General features: G+C 53.2%; 9 protein-coding genes across 9 annotated transcripts; 4 read left to right on the top strand and 5 right to left on the bottom strand.

Annotated features, from left to right (window-relative positions):
• Nucleotides 1–391: 391 nt before the first annotated feature.
• Nucleotides 392–655, top strand: JN550_012351 (uncharacterized protein; the record flags this gene model as incomplete). Its single annotated transcript, XM_049310818.1, has 1 exon — nucleotides 392–655. The coding sequence occupies one exon, from the start codon at nucleotides 392–394 to the stop codon at nucleotides 653–655; it is 264 nt and encodes an 87-aa protein (XP_049165686.1).
• A 1710-nt stretch (nucleotides 656–2365) lies between these two features.
• Nucleotides 2366–3926, bottom strand: JN550_012350 (uncharacterized protein; the record flags this gene model as incomplete). The annotated part of the gene is made up of 3 exons (XM_049310817.1): nucleotides 2366–2535; nucleotides 2586–2701; nucleotides 2752–3926. The coding sequence occupies 3 exons, from the start codon at nucleotides 3924–3926 to the stop codon at nucleotides 2366–2368; spliced, it is 1461 nt and encodes a 486-aa protein (XP_049165685.1).
• Nucleotides 3927–4974: 1048 nt separating this feature from the next.
• On the bottom strand, nucleotides 4975–6006 carry JN550_012349 (uncharacterized protein; the record flags this gene model as incomplete). The annotated part of the gene is made up of 2 exons (XM_049310816.1): nucleotides 4975–5184; nucleotides 5560–6006. 2 exons carry the CDS (start codon nucleotides 6004–6006, stop codon nucleotides 4975–4977), a joined length of 657 nt encoding a protein of 218 aa, XP_049165684.1.
• Nucleotides 6007–6789: 783 nt separating this feature from the next.
• On the top strand, nucleotides 6790–7412 carry JN550_012348 (uncharacterized protein; the record flags this gene model as incomplete). The annotated part of the gene is made up of 2 exons (XM_049310815.1): nucleotides 6790–7089; nucleotides 7149–7412. 2 exons carry the CDS (start codon nucleotides 6790–6792, stop codon nucleotides 7410–7412), a joined length of 564 nt encoding a protein of 187 aa, XP_049165683.1.
• A 259-nt stretch (nucleotides 7413–7671) lies between these two features.
• On the bottom strand, nucleotides 7672–8582 carry JN550_012347 (uncharacterized protein; the record flags this gene model as incomplete). Its single annotated transcript, XM_049310814.1, has 3 exons — nucleotides 7672–7747; nucleotides 7810–8224; nucleotides 8288–8582. The coding sequence occupies 3 exons, from the start codon at nucleotides 8580–8582 to the stop codon at nucleotides 7672–7674; spliced, it is 786 nt and encodes a 261-aa protein (XP_049165682.1).
• Nucleotides 8583–9422: 840 nt separating this feature from the next.
• JN550_012346 (uncharacterized protein) lies at nucleotides 9423–11318 on the top strand (the record flags this gene model as incomplete). The annotated part of the gene is made up of 2 exons (XM_049310813.1): nucleotides 9423–9425; nucleotides 9483–11318. 2 exons carry the CDS (start codon nucleotides 9423–9425, stop codon nucleotides 11316–11318), a joined length of 1839 nt encoding a protein of 612 aa, XP_049165681.1.
• Nucleotides 11319–11881: 563 nt separating this feature from the next.
• On the top strand, nucleotides 11882–13987 carry JN550_012345 (uncharacterized protein; the record flags this gene model as incomplete). Its single annotated transcript, XM_049310812.1, has 6 exons — nucleotides 11882–12040; nucleotides 12106–12395; nucleotides 12470–12649; nucleotides 12710–12893; nucleotides 12947–13224; nucleotides 13291–13987. 6 exons carry the CDS (start codon nucleotides 11882–11884, stop codon nucleotides 13985–13987), a joined length of 1788 nt encoding a protein of 595 aa, XP_049165680.1.
• A 194-nt stretch (nucleotides 13988–14181) lies between these two features.
• JN550_012344 (uncharacterized protein) lies at nucleotides 14182–15871 on the bottom strand (the record flags this gene model as incomplete). Its single annotated transcript, XM_049310811.1, has 9 exons — nucleotides 14182–14707; nucleotides 14822–14887; nucleotides 14947–15001; nucleotides 15057–15076; nucleotides 15139–15176; nucleotides 15229–15434; nucleotides 15497–15544; nucleotides 15597–15765; nucleotides 15839–15871. 9 exons carry the CDS (start codon nucleotides 15869–15871, stop codon nucleotides 14182–14184), a joined length of 1161 nt encoding a protein of 386 aa, XP_049165679.1.
• Nucleotides 15872–19111: 3240 nt separating this feature from the next.
• On the bottom strand, nucleotides 19112–20636 carry JN550_012343 (uncharacterized protein; the record flags this gene model as incomplete). The annotated part of the gene is made up of 2 exons (XM_049310809.1): nucleotides 19112–19317; nucleotides 19373–20636. The coding sequence occupies 2 exons, from the start codon at nucleotides 20634–20636 to the stop codon at nucleotides 19112–19114; spliced, it is 1470 nt and encodes a 489-aa protein (XP_049165678.1).
• Nucleotides 20637–20754: the final 118 nt, after the last annotated feature.

Here is a 20754-nt window from a genome sequence, read left to right as displayed (position 1 = left end):
GCTTGGAGGCGGCGGACTGGACGAACATTCCCTCAAGTCGGTGAGTTTGACTTCCTAGACGTGCATTGCTCAATTGGGGGTTAAGCCAGACGCATCCCGGATCTGGTGGAGCTGGGACATTGAGGACAGCGGCTCGCGAACTACACTGGCTAGTCTCCGGGTCCACGCCGACCTTGTGATGATTGGGTTGAGGAATTTCCGCTGACCAGAACATGTCGACAGGCACTTAAACGACTGCATTCTGACAACCAAAATCTCACTACGCGCGCGTGACTGTGAGAGAACCGTCGAAGCTCGCTCGTCCACGCCAAAGACTCCTCCTCCTCCTCCTCCTCGTGTAACCTCCCCGACCGTTCCTACCAAACTTTTCTTCGACGACCAAGACGTCACCATGTCCTTCTTCCGCGTGACCCTGCACCGCAGCGCCATCGGCCTGCCGGAGCGCACGCGCGGCGTCCTGGCCGCCCTGGGCCTGCGCAAGCGCACCCAGACCGTCTTCCACCCGGTCTCGCCGCAGTTCGCCGGCATGATCATGAAGGTCAAGGAGCTGGTCCGCGTCGAGGAGGTCGACCGCGCCCTCTCGCCCGCCGAGATGCGCGACGAGCGCCGCCCCGAGCGCGGCTTCTGGCTCGAGAAGCCCGCCCACCGGGCCTGAGGCATTGGAGAGGCCCTCCCGGGTGTTCTGGTTTACAGGAGAAATGATACGAAAATGGCGGAAGAGGCCGAGAGTAACTGAGCAGGGAGACGCTGCTTAGAGGCCGGGCTGCGACAGGCTCGACTCGATGGACATGTTGGGCCTAGGAGGCGATCAACATGAGGGGGAAGGGGCTCGGGGGATGGTGCCACATATGGGGTTGAAGGAAGGCCCTGCCGGTACTGGATCCGAACAAGTGGAGGAAGAAGAAGCACCCCAGTGTACGACTATCTGTGCATATTGTCATATATATACCACGCGGGAGGAGGTGTCGGGGGAGAAATATCCACCCCCCTTGTACAATCAACAAGTCTTAATCTTGCAAACCCCCAGCTGTTTCGCGCGTGGTAGGCCCCAGTTCAATTCAAGATCGGGGCTCTGCCGTACATGAGATGTATGAGTGAAGCGAATACTGAGCATCATCCTCCGGTTTATTGTCTTGCTACATGCCAAACTAGCCACCTTTCGAAAGGGCTATGTCTGGTCACTCCAACAGCCGCTCACCCTGCAAGCTCACCACCATCAGAGCCCGTGCTATACTGCTCATATGCTGTCGGGTATGGCAGTATTGCCGCCTCTGCATTACGTATGCTGTCACCCCATCCGAAGGGAGGGGATGAAGTAATGTGTCTGGTGTTGCTGGACTCACGTATGGCGTATGCCGCAATGAAATTTGGTCTTGCTATTGGATTCGAGGGGAACACATGCCTGTCTATACTGCAATCTCCAGCTGCGAGCCTTCTTGCCTGGCTAGATTTCTCGAAATCCAACTTGGAGCCAAACCACCGTGACTCACTTACGAATGATCTGGCCTGCTTCTCGAGAAGTCGGCCTGCGTGCGAGGGCCGTTGATTTTGTTCTGCTGTACAGGTTTCACGAGTTTCTAGTGCTGCTTGTCCAGTGTGGACAGAGCAACCCATTCATTGGAGAATCTGCGCCCAAGCGGAATAATGACCGTAGGTTGCATCACTGGACGTCCATATCACAAACGACGAGGTGGAAACCATGGCAGTCAGATGAAAAACAACCGTTTATTCAGACTGTTCATGAGTCTTTTTTGGGGTCCGCCTGTCTCCCGGCAAACCAGCCGGACCATTACCGTGAAATGTATCTCAAATTGCCGTCCTTGGCGAAAACATCCCCCTCCCTAGCAGTGTCCGTTTCCATAGTCAACCATATCTACCATTTGGTGCCTTCCTGAGCAGACAATGGGAAATGCACAGCTGCTCACCGTCTCTTCTCACAAATATCGGAACCAAGGCCGTTAGCCAATTCGCAACGGGAGACACCAAAGATATCGCCAGAGCAGCCCAAACATGACGAGGGACTTTCTGCTTGGAAATCTGCAACTCCATTTCACTGGTCGAGCCTTCCAAACGATGCGAATTGAGGCTGCCTATGGTACCGAAAACCAAGTGATCGTGTGTCGGGTTCAATGGCGAGCAGCCGGGAGGGCCATTATCATCGTACTCGAAAAAAACGAGCCGATCCACAAGTGTTATAGGTTTCCGAAACGCTTTACACAGAAGTGTTCATCTGTGCGAGAGTGTTTCCATGATGGCCGATTCATCCGGACCGTCATGCAGTTCATAGCGCGTGGGGTTTGAGCGAAGGCTGCGCTGGTCAATTCAGACGTCGCCGGGGTGTGCGACGGGTCCGGATCGAGTGTTCCTAATTCTTCGGCTTGTCGGGATAGTCAGCAGCGGGCGTCTCATATTCGCTCAGGAAGTATTCGGCAGCGTTCTTCTCCAGCCACTGGCAGAGCTTGGCAAGCTCCTCACGGAGGCGGTTCACGGACTGCTGGTCCATGTTGGTCTGAGCAACCAGCTCGGGAAGAGAAGCTACGGGTTGTTAGCTACGCGTTGAAAGCTGGCGCCGGGCGGGTACCTACTCATCAGGCGCATCAAGTGCTCAGCGCCGTAGGTGTCGCAAGCAGTCTTGCCAAAGAGCTCTGATGTGGAATCGTTCCACTTCTCGCGAATCTGAGCATACTGAGGACGCTCAAAACTGCATTCGGGTTAGCTTAAGGGCTCGGTTATGATGGTACCAGATCTTACCGGTACAGTAGAATTCTGCCAAGGCACTTGTCGAAGTACTCCCTCAGACCGGAGACAGTCTCCTCCAAGATATCAATAGCTGCAGAGCCCTCCTGGCGCTGGGCCTTCTCGTACTCGAGGTAGTCGTTGAGAAGCTTTGTGACGGGGTTGGGGTGCGGAAGGGGAACAAGCTGGTTGTTCTTGGTGATGTTCTCCCAGTCATCAACCAGCAGACCTTTCAGCAGATCGGGCACGTGAATCTTAATCGACGGGCGCTGGTGGAAGGCATCCTCCTGTAAGTCATCAATTAGCTCTTTGTGTTTCATGATGAACTCGACTGGTCCAAAAGTCAGTGTAGGAATGCGATCCAAAGAGCGCCACATATCGCGATCCAAGACTCCGGGCGCGAACACCGCTGAATAGTCCAACTTCGGACGCCAAGGTTTGTCAGAGGGTATTCCGGCCACGGGAATGTTGACATCATGAGCCATGTCCTTGTACCATCGTAATTTTTCTCGAGTCAAAGTGCCTGCTTTCTCGGCCTGGATGATTTTGGGATGAGGGGGTGCATCGTTGACGTGGGCGTTATAAGGGTCATCGTTTCGGCTTCGGACCAAGACTCCCCTTTTATTCACATAAATCTGGCCGTTGGTGGGCGGAAGATGCAGGAGATGGTCATTTCTGGCAGCCACAGCCGCATATCTGGCCTCCTTTGCCGCAAGCTTCTTGGTAATTGCTGCATCCGAAGGTTGCTTGATCGTTGTCTCGCCATGAGGCGGCTCTTCAAGAGACAAGGAGTGCGCCAATTTTCGCTTCTTCGTACGAGGTATCTCTAGCGTCTTAGAGGGTTTTGAGACTGGTGATCTCTGCCGAGCTTGGCGCTCAGGCCGACTCTCAAATTCTTTGAGTGCTGGGCTCTCACTGCTCGGTGCAGCATGACTATCACCTGTGCCAGTCGAACATGAGGTCGGGCTGCGGGTAGGGGGACCACTCTCTTGCAGGGACAAAGTCAAGGCCTGCTGTAACGCTTTGTCGAACCCAATCTCCTCCTTAATGAAGCTTGGAGCGCGACCTCGAGTTCTTCTCTTGTGAGAAGCTAGCATTAAGTCTGCCTGCTCGGTAGGATTGTCGGTGGCGTCAAATTTCTCTCTCCGGCGCTCGCTGCGAGTGATTCGCCTGGTGGTGCGAGTGTCCATTCTGTCTAGGACGGGCCAGTAAGGCAAGCACGATCTTCTCAGCTTTATGGCAAGATCGGTAGGTCCTCTACAAATCGACACCCAAGAGGTCGGGGATGGATCAATGAGCGGATATGCAGAAGTGCTCAGTTGTAGGAAGTCGCTTAGGCTGGCGCCTCGACAGTCGCTTCTATCAGGTATGAATAGATGGCAGCTGCAGCGAACAACGAAATGGTCCGGAATGCACGTGCGACCCAAGATTTGATCGATCCCTCTGAACGGCGACTTCTTCAATGAGAGGAGGCAACCAGTGAAAAGCAGCGGGGACAAGGTCAACAGTGTCAGGGCTATTGGTCGTGAATCCAGATCCACACGATCTCTTTCTGATAAAAGTGGAAGCTCGGCGTTCAGCGGTCGATGTGATTGCGCACGCCCAGAAGCGCAATACAACCCGAAAGTCGCAGACTTCGATCACAGTAAGTTGCAGGTGTTGGGTATTGTGCACGCGACCACGCATGCGGTTTTGTTGGCGGCCCTGGGCATACACAAGACTGCTTCAATCGAGTAGACCGTGCCCTTGTGTAGCGAGATGAGGCAGGTGAAAAAAAAGCGGCGTTGCAGATGAAGAGTAGCGCGCGTAGTGAGTGATAGATCCAAGCTTCGACGCCCTGGTCATTGCCGGTAATATGAAAGCGTGGAACAGACAATGCTGCCAGGGTATCGATCGGCTCCGTGTTGAGTAGAGACAGCCCAGCAGTCCGTTTTTGGGGCGGAAAGCGCTCCTGCAATATCGAAGACCTGTGGATCACGGGGTCTTGCTTGGGAATATCGCAGGAGTTGCGCAATATGGTGTGGGATCCGGGAACGTAATGGCGCGGTAGTTTTCTCAGGAGGGTGCAGAGGATAGTAGGGAAACACGCATCTGCTTGGGTGGCATCCAGTGAACGCAGATGGATGACAGCCTCTTTGCAACTGGGCGATCTGGTCAGACCGAGGCCTGAGTCTCAAAATTGTTACCGCGACTCGGACGACCTAGCTGCGTCTGGTAGCAGACAGTGTTCGTGCTGGATCACAAGCCTGAGGTTCGGTGGGGGAAGTTGGGGAGTTGATCAAAGGTGAGAACACTCAATGTTGTCGTGGGGTTTTGATGGCCGCTGCGGCAACGGTGTTCGACCTGCGTACCAGAATGACCGCTGCGCTGTTCGACGTAAATCAAGTAGCGAGGGGGTTTCTTTGTGAATTTGTTGAGGATGATGTGGTGCGCAGCGTCCGGCAACCCCTGAATCCTCGAGGTGAGGAGAAGGTGCTCGCGACTGGATGCGACGCAAACACACGATCATTCCAGAGGGGAAAAAATTTCCACAACCCAGAAAATGATCGAGCAAGTTGACTTGCCGGCGCGCTGCCCAACTCTGCGCCCATATCTTGAATCTCACCACATCCCGCCAAAACCCACCTGTGATACCGAAGGCAGGAGTCTGGACCGGTCGCCATCAATCGCCTACACCCTTGTCGTTCCAGACCAAGTGGTCTTGATATCATGACGCCGGACAGTGTGTTCAGGGGACATCATCGAGAATCAAATCTTTGGAGGGATCGCACTCCCACGAGCTGAAGTTGAAAGGTGGGGAAAGAAAAGGGGATGGGTACTTACACTCTCGAGCTCATAATCTCTACCTCTTCGCGGACCTCTACCGGCGTAGCTGTTCATAGCAGCACGCTCCTCACTGCCTCGCGCGGAGCTCATCTCGCTGTCGCCACCGCCGACGGCCTTGCCGATGGCCTTCTTCGCACTCTTGCTGCCACCGGCCGTCCGGAGGCGGGCGGCCTGCTGCAGCTGGGTGGCCAGGGCCTTGTTGTCGTCGGTGAACTTACGAATTCTGTCCTGGAGGACCCAGTCGTCCCACGAGGACTTCCAGCCCTTGTAGTGGACCTTGTACTGGGCGTCGTCGGCCTTGATGGTCGCGACGTTGGTGTTGGCGGGGTCTGCGGCACTGCGGATATCTGTGATCTTGGCCTCGTACATCAGGTCCCCGTGGAAGCAGAGGACCTTCTCGTCCTTAGCATAGATGGGGCCCGGTGCTTGCTTTGAGGGCGCCATTGTGTCTGCGTGGTGCTGAGCGAAGCGGGATGGTGAATAAAGTTTCCGTGCGAGAAGCTTCCTGTCGCCGAGCGGCAGACCGTGGGCAAGATACGTCCAGGCAAACACGCCAGGTCACTCGATGAGCGCAGCGTTTGTGGCAGTATCGTACAGCGGGTGGAGAGCGGGATGTTGCCTGTTGGCAGCTCCAGATATCAGATGGATCTCACAGACGAAGTGAGAATGAGATTGACTGATGAGACCTCCAGAGATGTGCTGGGATCTGCGGCTCTCGAAGCAGGTAGGGCAATGCTAACAAAGGTCGTTTTCTAATTCAACCATGAAATGGCAAATCACCCGGTTGTTGTTTGTGCGCCTACAGACAGCCAACGTAGATGCGTGTAAGCTGAGCCGGTGTTGCTTTCAATTCAAGAGGCCATTCATTCCAAAGTTCTGAGAAGTGGCGCTCGGACGCGTTCAAGTCAATTGCCCAAGGGACGCTAAAAGGGGTTTCGACCGTCGCGTCTGTCCTGCGCCCCAGCAGCCAGGAAAGAGTGACAACCGCGGGCATTCATTAAGAGCGACAATTATCGGGACGCCTCCATTTTTCGTCATCGCACGCCTCTCAGACACTACATACAACACAGTCGTTAGCTGTATGTACGTACGCACAACGATCGCGACTCCCTCTACAGGACAGAAAGCTGCGTCGGGATAGTACGTACGCAAGCAGGAGTTAGATATACCGTGAACTTACCTCAACCACCGCCTTTCTTGTCTGGTACAATCACCGCAAAGGCGACAATGGCCCCCACTGAGTCGGCGATTTTGCAGAATTACCTATTGGTGCCGGCGCGTCTGCCCGTGATCGTGTCTCTACAAGAGTTCACGTCGTACTTCCCCAAGTCGCAGCAGTCATCCCCGCAGGTCCGCACGCTCTACCGCGACCTGCAGCAGCAGCGCAATGCCGTAGTCGACTCTGTCGCGAGCAACATCAACGATGAAGTCCGGCGGGGCAAGGCGCTGCGTCGAGCGGTCGCCAAAGCGCGTCGAGAAGCTGAGACCGACGAAGGGATTGACGACGAGATAGAGATCGAGAGAAACGTAGGTCCTTTCGCTGTGTGCTTTCGTCACTACATCTACTAACGGCCTCTCTACACCAGCTCTTCGGGCCCACCTCGAACACTGTCAAATCCAAGAAGCACACCCTCTATAGTATTCTGCCCGAAATGGAAACCGCAAACAACGACCTCGAACAAGAGATACGGCGGCTTGAAGAAGAGGAGGCCGCCCTTCTGGAATCCGTCCAGCAAACCGTCGGCAACATGAGCGACCTTCGTTACGGCCGGCTTGCCAACCCCAAGCTCGCCAACGAGGTCGTCGATGGCCTCAAGGACGTCGAGGCAATATGCAAGCGCAAGACCTGAGAATTTGCGACTCAAAAGCCACTCACTGGCTTGGTTTATTACAACACTAATATGTGACTATGGCTACAAAGATTGCGACAGCGCCTGCGGATAGGAAAGCCCCCGAGAGACATGGTTTTATCCAAATGCCACACGATGCCCAATATGCGCCCATTGTGTCCCGGTTTCACTGAGGACAGGCTTTCGCTTTGCCTCGCATCCTCGGATCACTGAAGACTGCGCCGCTTCTCTACTGGCACCCTGGAAGACCTTCGATGATTTACCGAGCCTGAGCTTGGCCGGTAGCCGCGGGACGGGGACCAGCGCGGGCACCCTGTTGACCCATTCGGTTGCCCCTACGCATTTGTCAGTCTTTCTGTCTCGGCAACGGGAAACAAGGAAGCTCGGGTGTACTCACATCATAGTTCTGGACACCATAGAGACGACGACCATGAAGAGCCAGCTGGGAACGAGGTTGAAGAACCAGAGGACGTATCCTACGGGGGTCTGCACGCCGTTCTGAGCGAACCAACCGTTGATTGGGTGGAAGATACCATCGTGCAGCTTAGCGTTGGTCTTGTGTCCTTCCTTCTGCAGCTGGGCGAAGTCGTCGCTGGTAACAGTGGTCAGGTTGAAGCGCTTGGCGTAGAGGTTGATTTCGGCGGGGGGAGGCAGCATCTCGAAGATCCAGAGGGCACCGGTAGGGGCGGACCACGAGTTGCAGAGGACGGGCTCGTTCTCGCAGTTCAGCAGGGCAGTGTGAGGAGCGCCGGGGGTCAGCGCAAACTTGGCGGCAGTCTGGTTGAAGGCGGTCTCGACCTTCTCGCAGTGGCCTGTTGATAGCTAGTCAGCAACCAAATGTCATGTCTCATGTCCTCCGTCGGACGTCCACGTACCAAAGCAGGTCTTGTTTCCTCCGGTGATCAGCACCCAGGTCTCCTCGGGAGTCTCGGTCTGAGGAGTGACGTGGCTGTAGAGAACATCTCTCCAGTTGTTCAAGGTCAAGATGTCCATCTTCAGCGACCCGGCCTTGGCCTGGGCGGCGCCAATGGGGTCCGACTTGCTCGGGTTGGGGACATAGGACATGAACTTGTCCAGATAGTTCTGGAACTGAGCCTGGTATTCCGGCACATCCTGCGCGCTGGCGAGGAGAGGCAGGCCCAGGAGGGCTGAGGCTGCAGAGAAGCGCATGGTGGCTATGTGGCCTGTGTCTCTGGACGGGAGGACGAAGATCAAGCGGGAGCTATGACAGTCTACCAACCGGTATGATGTAAGTGGGAGGGGTTCAGGTAAGACAGGAAGACTAAGGGCAACGCGAGCTTGGGGATAAGAGAATCAAAAAGCAATTAATTAAATAGTCGGGAGCAACGGAGACCCTGGATGCCTGCAAGAAGCTATCTTTCGTTGGACACGGTCGAAGCAACAAAAAGTTGTTGATGGACAAGAGGACAGAGAAGACCCTGGAACCATTGGCAATTCCACTTACGACGGGGGAGGACGGGGGGAGGCCCAGTGTGCGCTAGAACCGGACTCGTCTGCCAAGCCTGCGGGACATAAATCCGTACACCCAAGGACACCCTTGTAGCTCCAGCGCCGTGGTTGGCCGGGGGAGCTGAGTGAGGGACCCAACCAAGAGAGGCACTGCAATAACTACAGTACTTTGGCGGTTGGCATTAATCAGGAGGGTGGATGCAGGTCGCCTGCTTGAACAGCTATAGTATTCAATACAGATTGGTATACCATTGATGAAACGGGGATGCAACAAGAGCGAATCATCCTGATTGGACCAACCAATTGCGACGCGTTTTGTTTAGTCCTCGTCGGATACGGACGTCGACAGCTCTCCGAATAAATCAACAATAAATTGACGCCCGTTTTTATTGCTCCGCCCAGAGCTTGGAGCTCCTCATCAGCTGGCCTTCGCGCTAACCGCACTTGGACGCGCCGCCAGCAAACCGCGAACTGGACATTGAAGTGAAGTCATCGCCGCTGGACTTATGAAGCAAATACCTGTATCTCTATGCCAGTGTCATGGTTTGTCTCCCTGGTCCCGAAATTGATCTTTGAGCATATGCTAACAATAGATTGCAGGCGCACGAGACTGCGAACCAAAAGCGCAAGCGCGGCCGCCCGTCGAACGCGTCGCAGGATACCACCAGCGCGTCGCGCACTCAAACCACCCTCACAAACAGCGGCACGATCGCCAATCCACGGTCGCAAGGTGGCCCCGAGGACGCCGACGAAGCTGCGCGTCCTCGGAAGCGTGGGAGGCCGGCAAGGACAGAAGCCGAGCCCGACGCACCAGAAGCAGAAGTAGAAGCTCCCGTGAAGAGAAAGCGAGGAAGACCATCGTTGTCGCAAAAGCCACAATACAGCGCCGAACCCGAGAACGCTGAGGAAGCTCCCGTCCCGGCGCCAAAGCCCAAGAAACGAGGGCGGCCTTCACATTCGCAGGAAGAAACTCCTGCAGACGATGTCGAGGATGCGGGTGCAGCTACCACGAACCGACTGCTGAAGAAGCGCGGGAGACCCTCAACCACACGTGTGCAAGAAGATGAACATGAGCGACGAGGCGATTCGTCACAGCCAAAGAAGCGCGGGCGGCGGCCAAGAGCGGTAGGAAAGGAGAATGAGGCAGCAGAGAATGAGGACGCAGCCGAGGCCGACGACGAACAGGAGGGAGACTCTAGCCTTCTCAGGAGAAGCGAAAGGGATCGACAATCCGTTGGAGCATGGTATAAGGGCACACAAGAGGAAGATCATGAACAAGAGGGGAGTCCAGAAACAGAAGAACGGTCTCGGAAGCCAAGGAGGAAGAAGGGGCGGCCTGTAGCCGATCCAGAGCTCGGCGCTGAAGCAGCGGAGCCAGACACACAACCGAAAAAGAAGAAGCGAGGTCGCCCTTCACTACAGAATGATGCCGCGCAAGACACAGCGGAGAAGTCGACTGAGAAGCCGAAAAAGAAGCGCGGTCGGCCGTCTCTCGAAAAAGACGGTCAGAACGGTCAAAAGCCAAATCACCGACAGCGGCAATCTGAGGACGAATTAGACCAAGATTCAGCTCCTGAGAGGGCACCACGCCGTAAAGGCAGGCCTCGCACTTCAGATACTAGTACACATCGGCCGTCGCAAGAGCATGCCGGATCCCGATCCCCCTCACCAGACCCAGCCCCCTATCGACATCTAACTACCCGCGTCCGTCGCATTCCGCGAGACACCATCACCAACAAGTGGTCGCCTCTGGATGCGACGTCAATAGACAGCGTCACAGAGCTGCTTCACTCGGCCTCGCGCCCCGTCCTCCTCCGCCTCAACAACCTCCAGAAGCACGCCCAAGCGACCGCGGCCCTCAACGCCATCAGCAACCGTCTGCGGTCGCGGCTCACTCGCGGCCTGCCGTTCCCGCCGGCCACCACCTCCCAGCGGCGCGAGGACGAGCTCGAGTTCGAGCGCACCGTGGACGGCATCCAGAGCCTGCAGGCCCAGCTGGACCCGCTGCTGCACGGCGTCTCGCTGCTACAGCGCGAGAAGGAGCGCGCCGAGAAGGAGCTCGAGCGCGAGTACAGGCTCCTGAACGCGCTCGGTGCCAACGCCCGGTCCGAGGCCCGGTCCAGACGGGACCAGCTGCGCAAGGTGCACACGCTGGTGCCGGAGCCGCCGAGCAGAGAGGACGCAGAGGCGAAGAGTGGTATCGGTGAGCTACAGGCTGTCGACAAGGCCGTCGGCAAGACCTTCATCGGCCTGGACGAAGACCAGGACCTCAAAGGCGCTGTGGAGCAGCTTGGAAACCATATTGAGAGTATGCGCGGCAACCTCCAGCAAGTCCAGGGCGTCCTGCCTGCGATTGCGGACAGCGGTGCTGCGTTGAGGTTGGCGTTGCTGCCACACTTGGATCAGGAGTCGTATGAGAGAGTGCTACTTGGCTAGCAAAAGGCAGATGTGCTCGTCGACGCATATTTACTGGCTTGCTATGAGTAATGAAGTAATGAAAATAAAGATGAATGACAGGGTCGTCTGTTGGCCCTCTGTCACTTACGTTTTGCATCGCCAATTTCCTGCTTGATTTCAGTCCCAGAAGTACAGGAAAAACCGTGGGTGGGAACGTTCTCTTTAACGCCATGTATCCAATCAATACATGCCGATGTATTCCGGTGGCTGCGTTATGGTAGCAAGGCAGACCTGCAGGCTGTCTCTGTAGGTGTCAGCACCGCCTCTCTGGCACCCATCCCCGTGATCTAGCTCTTTGAACCCAACAATTCGTCCACATTGGAGTCATTTTCTTCTTTTGGCATGCCTATACCATTCTGCGAGTCTATTAGAGGGACCGACAGCACTTTTTTGCGTACAGTGCTAACCAGCTGCCAACTGTTCAGGAGCAGCTCGATCTCAACGACCCCAAGTTCTGGAATGCGCCATAGCTGATTGCGGTGCAGCCTCACGGCCTTCGTAGTCGGAAGAAAGAACCAGCGCAACCACTCTGCGTGATCGCCATGTCGTTCAATCTCACTTACGGCGCTTTTGGTGACCTTATTACCACGATTCAGCTTATATGCCAACTAACGCAAGCGCTCAGTGAGAGCCGTGGTGCTCGTGGCGAGTTCCAGGAACTAGTGGTGGAGCTGCGAGAATTCCAAGGCCTGCTGCAGATGGTTCGTGAGAATCCGCGAGTACAATATTATGGAATGACCGTGCTGACTTGTCGTCTAATTTGTAGCTGCAGCTATTCTGGCAGCGCAAGAAACAGTGTCCCGAGCTCAACTGTCTTGTTAATCTTGTCCAGCCAGTTATTACGGACTGCCGTGAGCTGATCGAAGTATTCCTCGAGAAAGCGGTGACAAAATATGGCAGGAGTCTGCTGCGACACAAGGGCTCCAGACTCAACTTCCGCGATGCTTTCAAGATGATTCAATGGAATATGTGCGAGAAGGACGAAGTTAAGAAGCTGCACCACCAACTATCAAGCAAGAAGGCGACCATCTTGCTGGCTCAGCAACAAGCTCAGGGGTATGTATTTCTGAGGCCCTTGCGATGTATATAGCACGGAGATTTGCGTTGTACTAACACTATCTGGACTACAGTATCGCTGATGAGCAAGATCTTGCTATCATGTCCGAAAGGATCTCCGCTCTCATCGACGCGGAACAAGATGCAGAACAAGTGATCGGCCAGCGACTCTCTCAGTTGATTGACAAGATAGACGAGGAGGCTAGGACATCATCAAGGATTGAAGGAGTCGTGAATATGGTACGATCCACGATGTAAGTGCTCAAGTTGGAATTGCTCTTTGAAGACTACACCGCTAATAAACACCGTTCAAGTGCTTCAGTGAGCGACAATGTTGTGGCCATCCGGACCACGGTGACCAATATTGAGCAGGCTGTACTCAATCTGCCTAGCATGATAGCTCGACTCAGTCTTTATAGCAACAGCAACACGGTATTTATAGAAGATTCTTTTGGATGGAAGATACCGGTCCTTTTGGACACTCAACCCTCGTGGGAGGTAAGTGGGAAATGCACCTACCGCCTACATCCAACCTAGGCTAACTCAAGTAGACTGTACATTCTATCATCAGGGATCAGTTCACGAAGCAGAGGTACGCCGGTATCAACCTGATAAACGCGCAACGATATATCCTTCAACATAGCCAGACGGGAAGGGATGCCAGAACCGACCTGCCATTCTACCAAGTTGCTCGTCCAGGGCAGACATGGGACATGAGTATGATCTTTCACGACGTTTGGGATGATGCTCTTCGCAAGGAGAAGAAGAGCAATTGCCCAGCTTGTGGGTGTGTCAATGAGGTGGATGATCCAGATTTTGATATCAACTGGTATGTAAACCATCAACACCCACCTTAAGTCACGACCTGAGGACTTGACTTCTTACTGAGTGACAGTCGTAATAAACAGTGCCGGTACATGTACCGAAGAGTAGCCGATATTTCCGCTATAGATAAGGGTTTTCTCCTAAAACAGGTAGCTGCGTATCATTCGAACCATGCGAATTGCGTAGCAGATAGCACTATGGATTACGACAGCGATGAGGACGACTTTGTAACCAACGGCGAGGAGAGAGCTCTTCAGAAATGCTATCAGAAGGCGGAGTTCTCCAATGTCACAGTGGAAATCTTCAAGCGGGCCAGGCTCCTTAGTCGTTGGGAAAATCGCCTGGAGTCTCGCGCAGACAAACCCTTTTACGAATTTCGCGGCTTAAGTTTATGGGCTTTCACACATGAATTCGAGACCTACAGGTTTCAGATGGGAGTCTCCATTTGTCTGCAGCTCCTACACCATTCGGATTATATTAACAGCTGTATGACAGAAGGCGAAAGCTCGTTTTTGCAAGCAGTGATCTGTTTTATGGGTCGCAAACGCGCACAGTCGGTACCAACGATTGTTCTGTATTCCCAACAAAGGCGTGTTATGAAACGGGCTTTGGCCGTGCTCAAGCGACTCGATTGGGTTCGCGGCAGCTGCTGCATGCAACTAATTCTTGCACCGAAGACTCTGCAAATCTTTCCATCAATCGTCTCTGACGAACCACGTCTAGAAGCTTGGAGACTAGCCGGTGTCATAATGGAAGAACAACCATAAATTTGCAGGATTGGGTGTTCATAATGCCAAATCAAGGGTTGCTCACAGCGGTTGCTTAAAAAAAAAAAAAGCTGTGACTTGACAGCAATGCTATTATGTCGGCACCTGCAAGCACGACGAGACATTTCAATTGGATTTCCCCATATACCCCCTAAGTATCTTACAATGTTCGAATATTGTTCGAATGTTCATGTTCACACAGCGTCAGGGCCTCTATACGCCGTAACCTTGGACGATGCACCATGTGTAACCCAGCGATCCGTGTCATCACTGACGTTCTCCTCACTCCGGACCTGATAAGTGGTCTGCACAACGACATCGTTTGCCTTGGGCTTGAAGTTCAAGTCGTCCTTATCGATGATGAACTCCTCGCTGCCGCCAAAGCTACCCCTGCGCTTGCGGCCCATCTGGCTCTCGGTGATGCTGCCGGCCATCTCGTACGGGCCCCGACCCTCAGGCAGGGTTCTGCTGCGCCCGGCGCCCGTGGTAGACTTGCCGTGGCTCGGTGTGGTGATCTGCCCTGTCCTCCAGAAGTTCTTGCTGAAGAGAGGGCGCAGGATGGGGATGTTGACAGAGATGATACCGACGATGGTCTCGCGCACACCCCAACGGTTGATGTTGGTTCCGCTCGGGTTGGCGCCAAGGGTGAGTACAACGCGGATGATGGCGGCTGCAATGACGAAGAAACCGGAGCAAATGAGGAGACCGACGACAAGCTTCCTAAATGACCAAGGTGGTTAGTTGAGAACATCAATGCATCGAGAAAATGTTAGAAAGAAGACTCGGTAGTGAAAAATCCGTTCTTGGGATGACACAACGTCAATTTAGACTCACTTTTTCAAGGGGACTTGAAGTTGCCATAGAAGCGGAAGTGGGATGCACAAGATAGCAGCGTCAGTGCTGAGGCTTGGTTAGATTCCGAATTATTCGTAAGATTGCATGCGAGGTCTGAAGCTTACAGAACATTTAGGACGACGGTAACCAGAAAGTTTTGCATTCTGAAGGTGCACTTGACTAAAACGGATGTCAGTGTGTGAAAGCTTCAACCTGGCCCTGTTGTAAGACTTACGTCCTGGGTCTGGTACAACTCTGTGGCAGTTGTTAGCGTGGTGGATTTACCAGAGAAGAAATTGCGTTCTTCTTGTACTTACTGCCAGTTCTTATAAGTCGGGAAGCATCCGAAAGTGATCTTTTGACATGGTGAGCGTTGAATCAAATCGCAGCGTATGTGTTCGTCTTACTGTGAGGAATACGGCAATGTAAGACACGCCACATGCCCACATGAACCAGTTGACGAGGCGGGATTGCCAGAGACCCGTAGTGATGCGCTTGAAGAAACACAACATTGTGCCTTTCAGAGCCCACAATAGTGCTGTGTAGGAGTACCACGCTGTGATTTGCAATTTTGATCCGAGAGTGTATTGGGTGACCTCTTCATCCGAAAGAGCTGTTGAAACCACTTCGTTAGTATTGGGTTGAGGTCTATCTTGACGACGGGCTTTGACGTACTTCGCATGGTCTGAAATGCGGCTGCTTCCACGTTCGATCCTAGTAAATCTTGTGCTAGGTTAGCTTTATTCATATCAGGAGCTGTGATCTTCTAACTTACAGACGAGATGTACAGTTGCAGCATCGCAAGTATACATGATCATGACGATGAATGCAAAGAGATCATCGCCCTGAAGACCTCGAAACCCAACAGTCTTCAGGCGTACGCCCAGGCGAGCCACGAGAATGAACATTCCAATGGCGTAGAGCGTCCATACTTCGTCGAGGAACTTGAACGCGGTCAGTAACCGCGTCTATCTGGCTTGCCGCCGGGGTTTCCCAGCTGGGGTTTGGATTCCTTACGGACGGATCGCGCTCGAGGCCAGTGTCAGACATGGCGTACAATCACCTCTACAGGAACGAGAGCTTGATCAGACGCTGGTGCTATTAGCGACAGGCGTATAGACGTGCGTTGTGCGAATCTGGGGTTGCACAGTTCCCATGGGGCCCTTGCGTGATATATACCCACCTAGAACCCATAGGGCTGTGGAGATGTTGGTCATGGCTAGCATACTCGTACCTGTCAAGTCACAGATGGTGCAAAGCGGTGCTTGGTCGAGAACCTCTCGGGTAGAATTCCTAGCTGTCACCACAAAGAGCGGCGTAACGCCAAGTGCGATTGACTCCTGTCACTAGTCAGGGACCTGTACCATGATCGCTGGCAAGTCACCAATAGAAGAGAGCAAAGACGGGTTAGAAGCTGACCCTCAGCCCTTTCCTAAGACGTTGCCAGCCGGGAACATCCTGTATCGAATCCTTCGGGCCATGCAAGTCAAGGCCCCGAAGGCTTTGCGATATTAACTATGTGGAGACGACTTGTCGATCTTGCTGCATATTCTTAATCTAAGAAACACGATCTTGGTTTCACAGGGCCTAGGCGCGGAACTCGCCTAGTTTGGTGGTCCGCTGAGCTGGATCGTTGCGAGGCATGTTCTATATTTTGGCCTGAAGGCCATAAGAATACCACATCCCTATGTTGTGCTATTGCTCTGTCCTCATTGTTGAGTTTTTAGCCACTTTGATTTTGGACTGCACACCAGAAGAGGAGTGATTTCCTATTATATCCAGGGACCCATAGGTCTTTCACCAACTTTCCCCCCGTGTCTGCGTGAGCCTCAAAAGTCTCGTCTTTGGAGGGAAGGATTTAATCAAGGCGGCCGACCGGACAAAACTCCGTCGGGCTAAGCCCAATGGGAAGAGCTCCGGTCAGACGACGAGGAAAAAAGGTGTTTGTGTCAAGAACAAAAGGGGCGCTACTACGAAGTCCAGTAAGGAAGGGGCCTAGATGCTTTCCACTAAGTCCGGTGAAGTGCCAATCCGTCAGGATGGTTGACGCTAAGTCAACGCTGTGTTTGGCGTTGTGTAGCTCAGGTGGTCCAGAGGTGGTGCGGCCGCAGGTCTAAGCGGCTGCTAATTAAGTGTCGCTTGGTTCCCAAACCGGGACGGACGCCAATCCCCAAATCTGGGAACGAACTCTAAATCATGTAGACGATCTTGAGGGCTATCCCCAAACTGTTCGCCTGGCCATCCAGCACTGCATAGGGACGACGTCCCCGCAAATGACTCGGGAGCGAAGGTATAGCGCCACTGGCGTTAATACCCAACGGGCGGTGGCAACACTGGCAGGGGCGGGTGGTTGGATTCTTCCGGTCGGCTGCATCAAGCCGAACGGTAACATGCCAGCCGAGGAAGCATCACCACAATGCCCCTGATTACCCCTGGCTGCTGGTGGGCAGCAGGCTCATGGCTTCAAACTTAAGTCATGCATAGTTTCAGTGAGCCACTTAAGAAGCATCTCGAGCTGCGTCTTGTTCCTACACAGCATACCTAGTCCGGTTATATGCTCCTAGATATTCGTGATTGCGCCATTACTTGAAAAAAATTTCCTTGGGCAGGCCTAGCGTTGATAATGGTGGGAGAACCGGACACGATGTTTTGTCCGTGTTTGCCGGGTTACCGTTGACTATATGGCCGTGCCTTGCCAAAGAGAGCAGTGAATTGCTTCGCTAATTTAGGGGGTTCGGCCACTAACAGTGAATCTGCCATGGCAGCCTCAGAGTGCTCGCAACTGCATGTGACAAGGGGGCAAGGCAGTCAGTACCCATTAAGTTGGGCTTCGGGGGGCGACAGCCGATTTAATGCAGCATTTGTGTGTACTAAGTGCCAGTTCTGGACATACAAGTGTGCGACACGTATGATGCTCTAGTCAGGGGAGCTCCCAGATAATCGCACCAAGCTAGGAATTAGATGAGACTAATACGTTGGACCCAAATCAGAGGAGGGAACGTGTATCAGCTTCGAAGCCAGCCGCGAAGCGGTGATTGTCACGTTCCATTCTTGAGGATGTTGGAAGATGAACTCCTCGCAATTGGACCCTTGACAAAGGGAGGAGGAAGTAACTAGCAATGACGTCATGCATTAGGACAACGGAAGCCGCTAGAATTCAGGGACTGCTGAAATAAAACAGGGTAAGTAAGTGCTTCTTCCACTTTTCCATCCCATTTTCCCATGTTGGGGTGGAAGTTCTGCAATGTGGCTTTCATTCTCGGAGCTGTCAACTGCAGAGAGGTAGTCTCGGCCGAGACAACGCTAGGCATTGCCGAGATTTATACCCTAGTTACAAACTTTACAACTTCGAAACTGGATATGGAGCTACGATTTCCATACTCATTAGGTATGGTACAACCGCCCCCGTGGCTGAACCCTGTGAGCCATCCTGCCAACCCTCACTATAAGAAGCCCACATTGTTAGGTCAAGTTAGGATCATGGACCTAGTCCAAAGACCAAGTTGAAGACATAATCAGAAGTTGCACTCGTAAAGATTCACGTCAGACGGAGGAAGAGAAAACCAGTATTCTTCAGTATGTCCATAGCGACAAAACACAGCATATTCATAATCCAACCTACAATAGTACCTTGTGGACCATCCAGAAACACAAAAACAGATAAGTTCCCTTTTGCTTGCTTTTGATCCTATTGCTTCATTCCCTAATCATGGCTGAATCTAATCTCCGGGCATGCTTCCACTTGTAGCAGATCGTGATCTCAACTAGCTTTCCACTTCGAAAACATTCAGCAGCAAAGAGTGATATTCAAAGGAATGTCCATAAGTTCAATTTTATTCTCGGCCCGGAGCTTTGTTGTGTGCATTTTACCCATCAGGCAGGCTCACTTTTTGATGATCCTAATTACATATTCTGCATCCGCTAAATACCTCAAATACCTGGCCAATCGGAATGCACCAGTCTTATCACGTAAACCGCACAACAGGATCTACGACACCGATGATAGGCTACGACACGGGTGGCAGCGTTGCCGGCTTGGTATGAGTTGTTCAGCTGGTTATCATGGTAGACCAAACGAGCTTAGACCTATGGAAACTCGGCGGAAATGGACCTGCGGTAGCACACATAATCTCTAACCCAACTGCTTTATCTGGTTTCATTCATGGGAACTTTGGCCTTGTACGTTTGTAGTCCGACGAATACTTCTGCCAGCCAAAAGCTTCCACTGTCAGATGACCAATGGCTCCTCGCGACCACGCTAGGTATTACGCTAACAGAGCCCTTGAAATTCTATATTCCGGCATCCCTCGAGATACTAGTTCTTCCGATCGCAAACTTCGCCTTTTCCTCAGAACCCAACATTTCTGGCGACGCAATGTCGGTCTCTAAGTCTTTAGTGGTACCGGCCTCTGAATCCTCTGCCAAGCTTGCAGAAGACACAGACTCAACAGGAACATGGTCGCGAACAACCAGCCATGTAGGATATGCTGCGAGTCCTGCTGGCAGATTAGTATTTGATTATTGGAGACGGACTGTTTCGGAGATACATACCGAGAAGAATTGTAGTTACGGCCAGTGGCACACGACCACCAACCCATTTTTTGGTATTCAGGCCGAAGGCAACAGCCTGAGCGAAGCTCTCCTGGCCTCTCAGGATGCCGGAGAATCGAGTCAGCTCCGAGATGTTGTCGGTCTTGGTTGCCACAAGGTAATATAGCCAATTTTGCAGAGCCTGTCTGGCAAAGTCCCACAGCAGTAAAACGAAGAATCCTTCAACAAAACCGCTGTCCTCCCAATCATAAGCTGGGGGGTTAGCAGTGTATTTCTCCTGGATGACCCATCCGTATACCCAAGCAATGATATGCCAAGCAACGACATACCAGTACCCATACACAATACGCTTCTTGACCGATAGTGACTTGTAGTCCAGTAGCGTGCTAATCATCTGCGATGACAACAATGTTCCAAAGTTGCTGACAAATCCAATGAGTGCTCGAGCTCTGACTCCAAAGTAATATGTTTGAAAGTTGCCAGAGTACTGATTGAAGTAGGCGGCCCAAAAGATTGGTAACAGTAACAGGATGTCCTTTCGCTTGCTCGCCTCCCAGAGCGCCTTGAACTCAGCCTTGAATGACTTTTCAGCCTTTATTACCACCTTACTCCCATCGGCGCGTTGGACCTTTTCCGGTGGCGAAAGTGCGAGGGCCATCGGCGCTGCCACGCACTGCAGGGCGACAAAGATAAGGTACGTATGAGAGTCCACCTTGCCCTTCGTTTTCGCTGCGGCGTTGTTGTTGAGCGCAAGGACGATGGCACCACCGACAAGAGGGCCACCAGTCCGGAACCACAGCCAGATATTCATGTATCGGCCACGTTTGCCAGGCTCGGGATACCCCAGGGCAACAGCACCTTCACTGGCCCAAAACAAGCCTGCACTGAAGCCGCATGCCACTGCACCCACGAGCACCAGCCACACATTGCCGTAGCGATTGTTTGTATAAAGACCGGCAGAATAGATGGGGTATCCAACGGCGCCAAGAAAAAGGGTCCAGGAAAGCCCAATGCGATTCGCCAGGGGCGCGCCGAAAAGGCAAAGAAACCCCATGATCGCAAAAACCAGCGCATTGGCGGCGTTCACGAGGAACGGCTCCTGCGCGCCACCAGCGCCGAGTGAGTTCATTGCATTCCATAAACCGGGCGCCAGAAAGCCGACGCCGCCGATGACAAAGGCGTTGAAGAGAGTTGTATGGTACCATACTCTCTTTTGCGGGGCCGCGTTCGGCGCCGGCGCCGTTGAGACTTCGGCTGTAGACATTTGTGCTCTGCGAAACAACTCAAGAACACGCAAAAAACGATGAAATGAGATCAACTACATGTACAGTCTCCCACTCCAGAAGCAGCGCCCTGGATGACTTTATTTCATGGAAAACGAC

Source organism: Neoarthrinium moseri (assembly GCF_022829205.1).
Source record: "Neoarthrinium moseri strain CBS 164.80 chromosome Unknown scaffold84_Wmoseri_CBS_16480, whole genome shotgun sequence".
NCBI classification, from domain to species: Eukaryota; Fungi; Ascomycota; class Sordariomycetes; order Amphisphaeriales; family Apiosporaceae; genus Neoarthrinium; species Neoarthrinium moseri.
The sequence above is the reverse complement of the archived record's forward strand: the minus strand, read 5'-3'. Positions and strand labels throughout refer to the sequence as shown.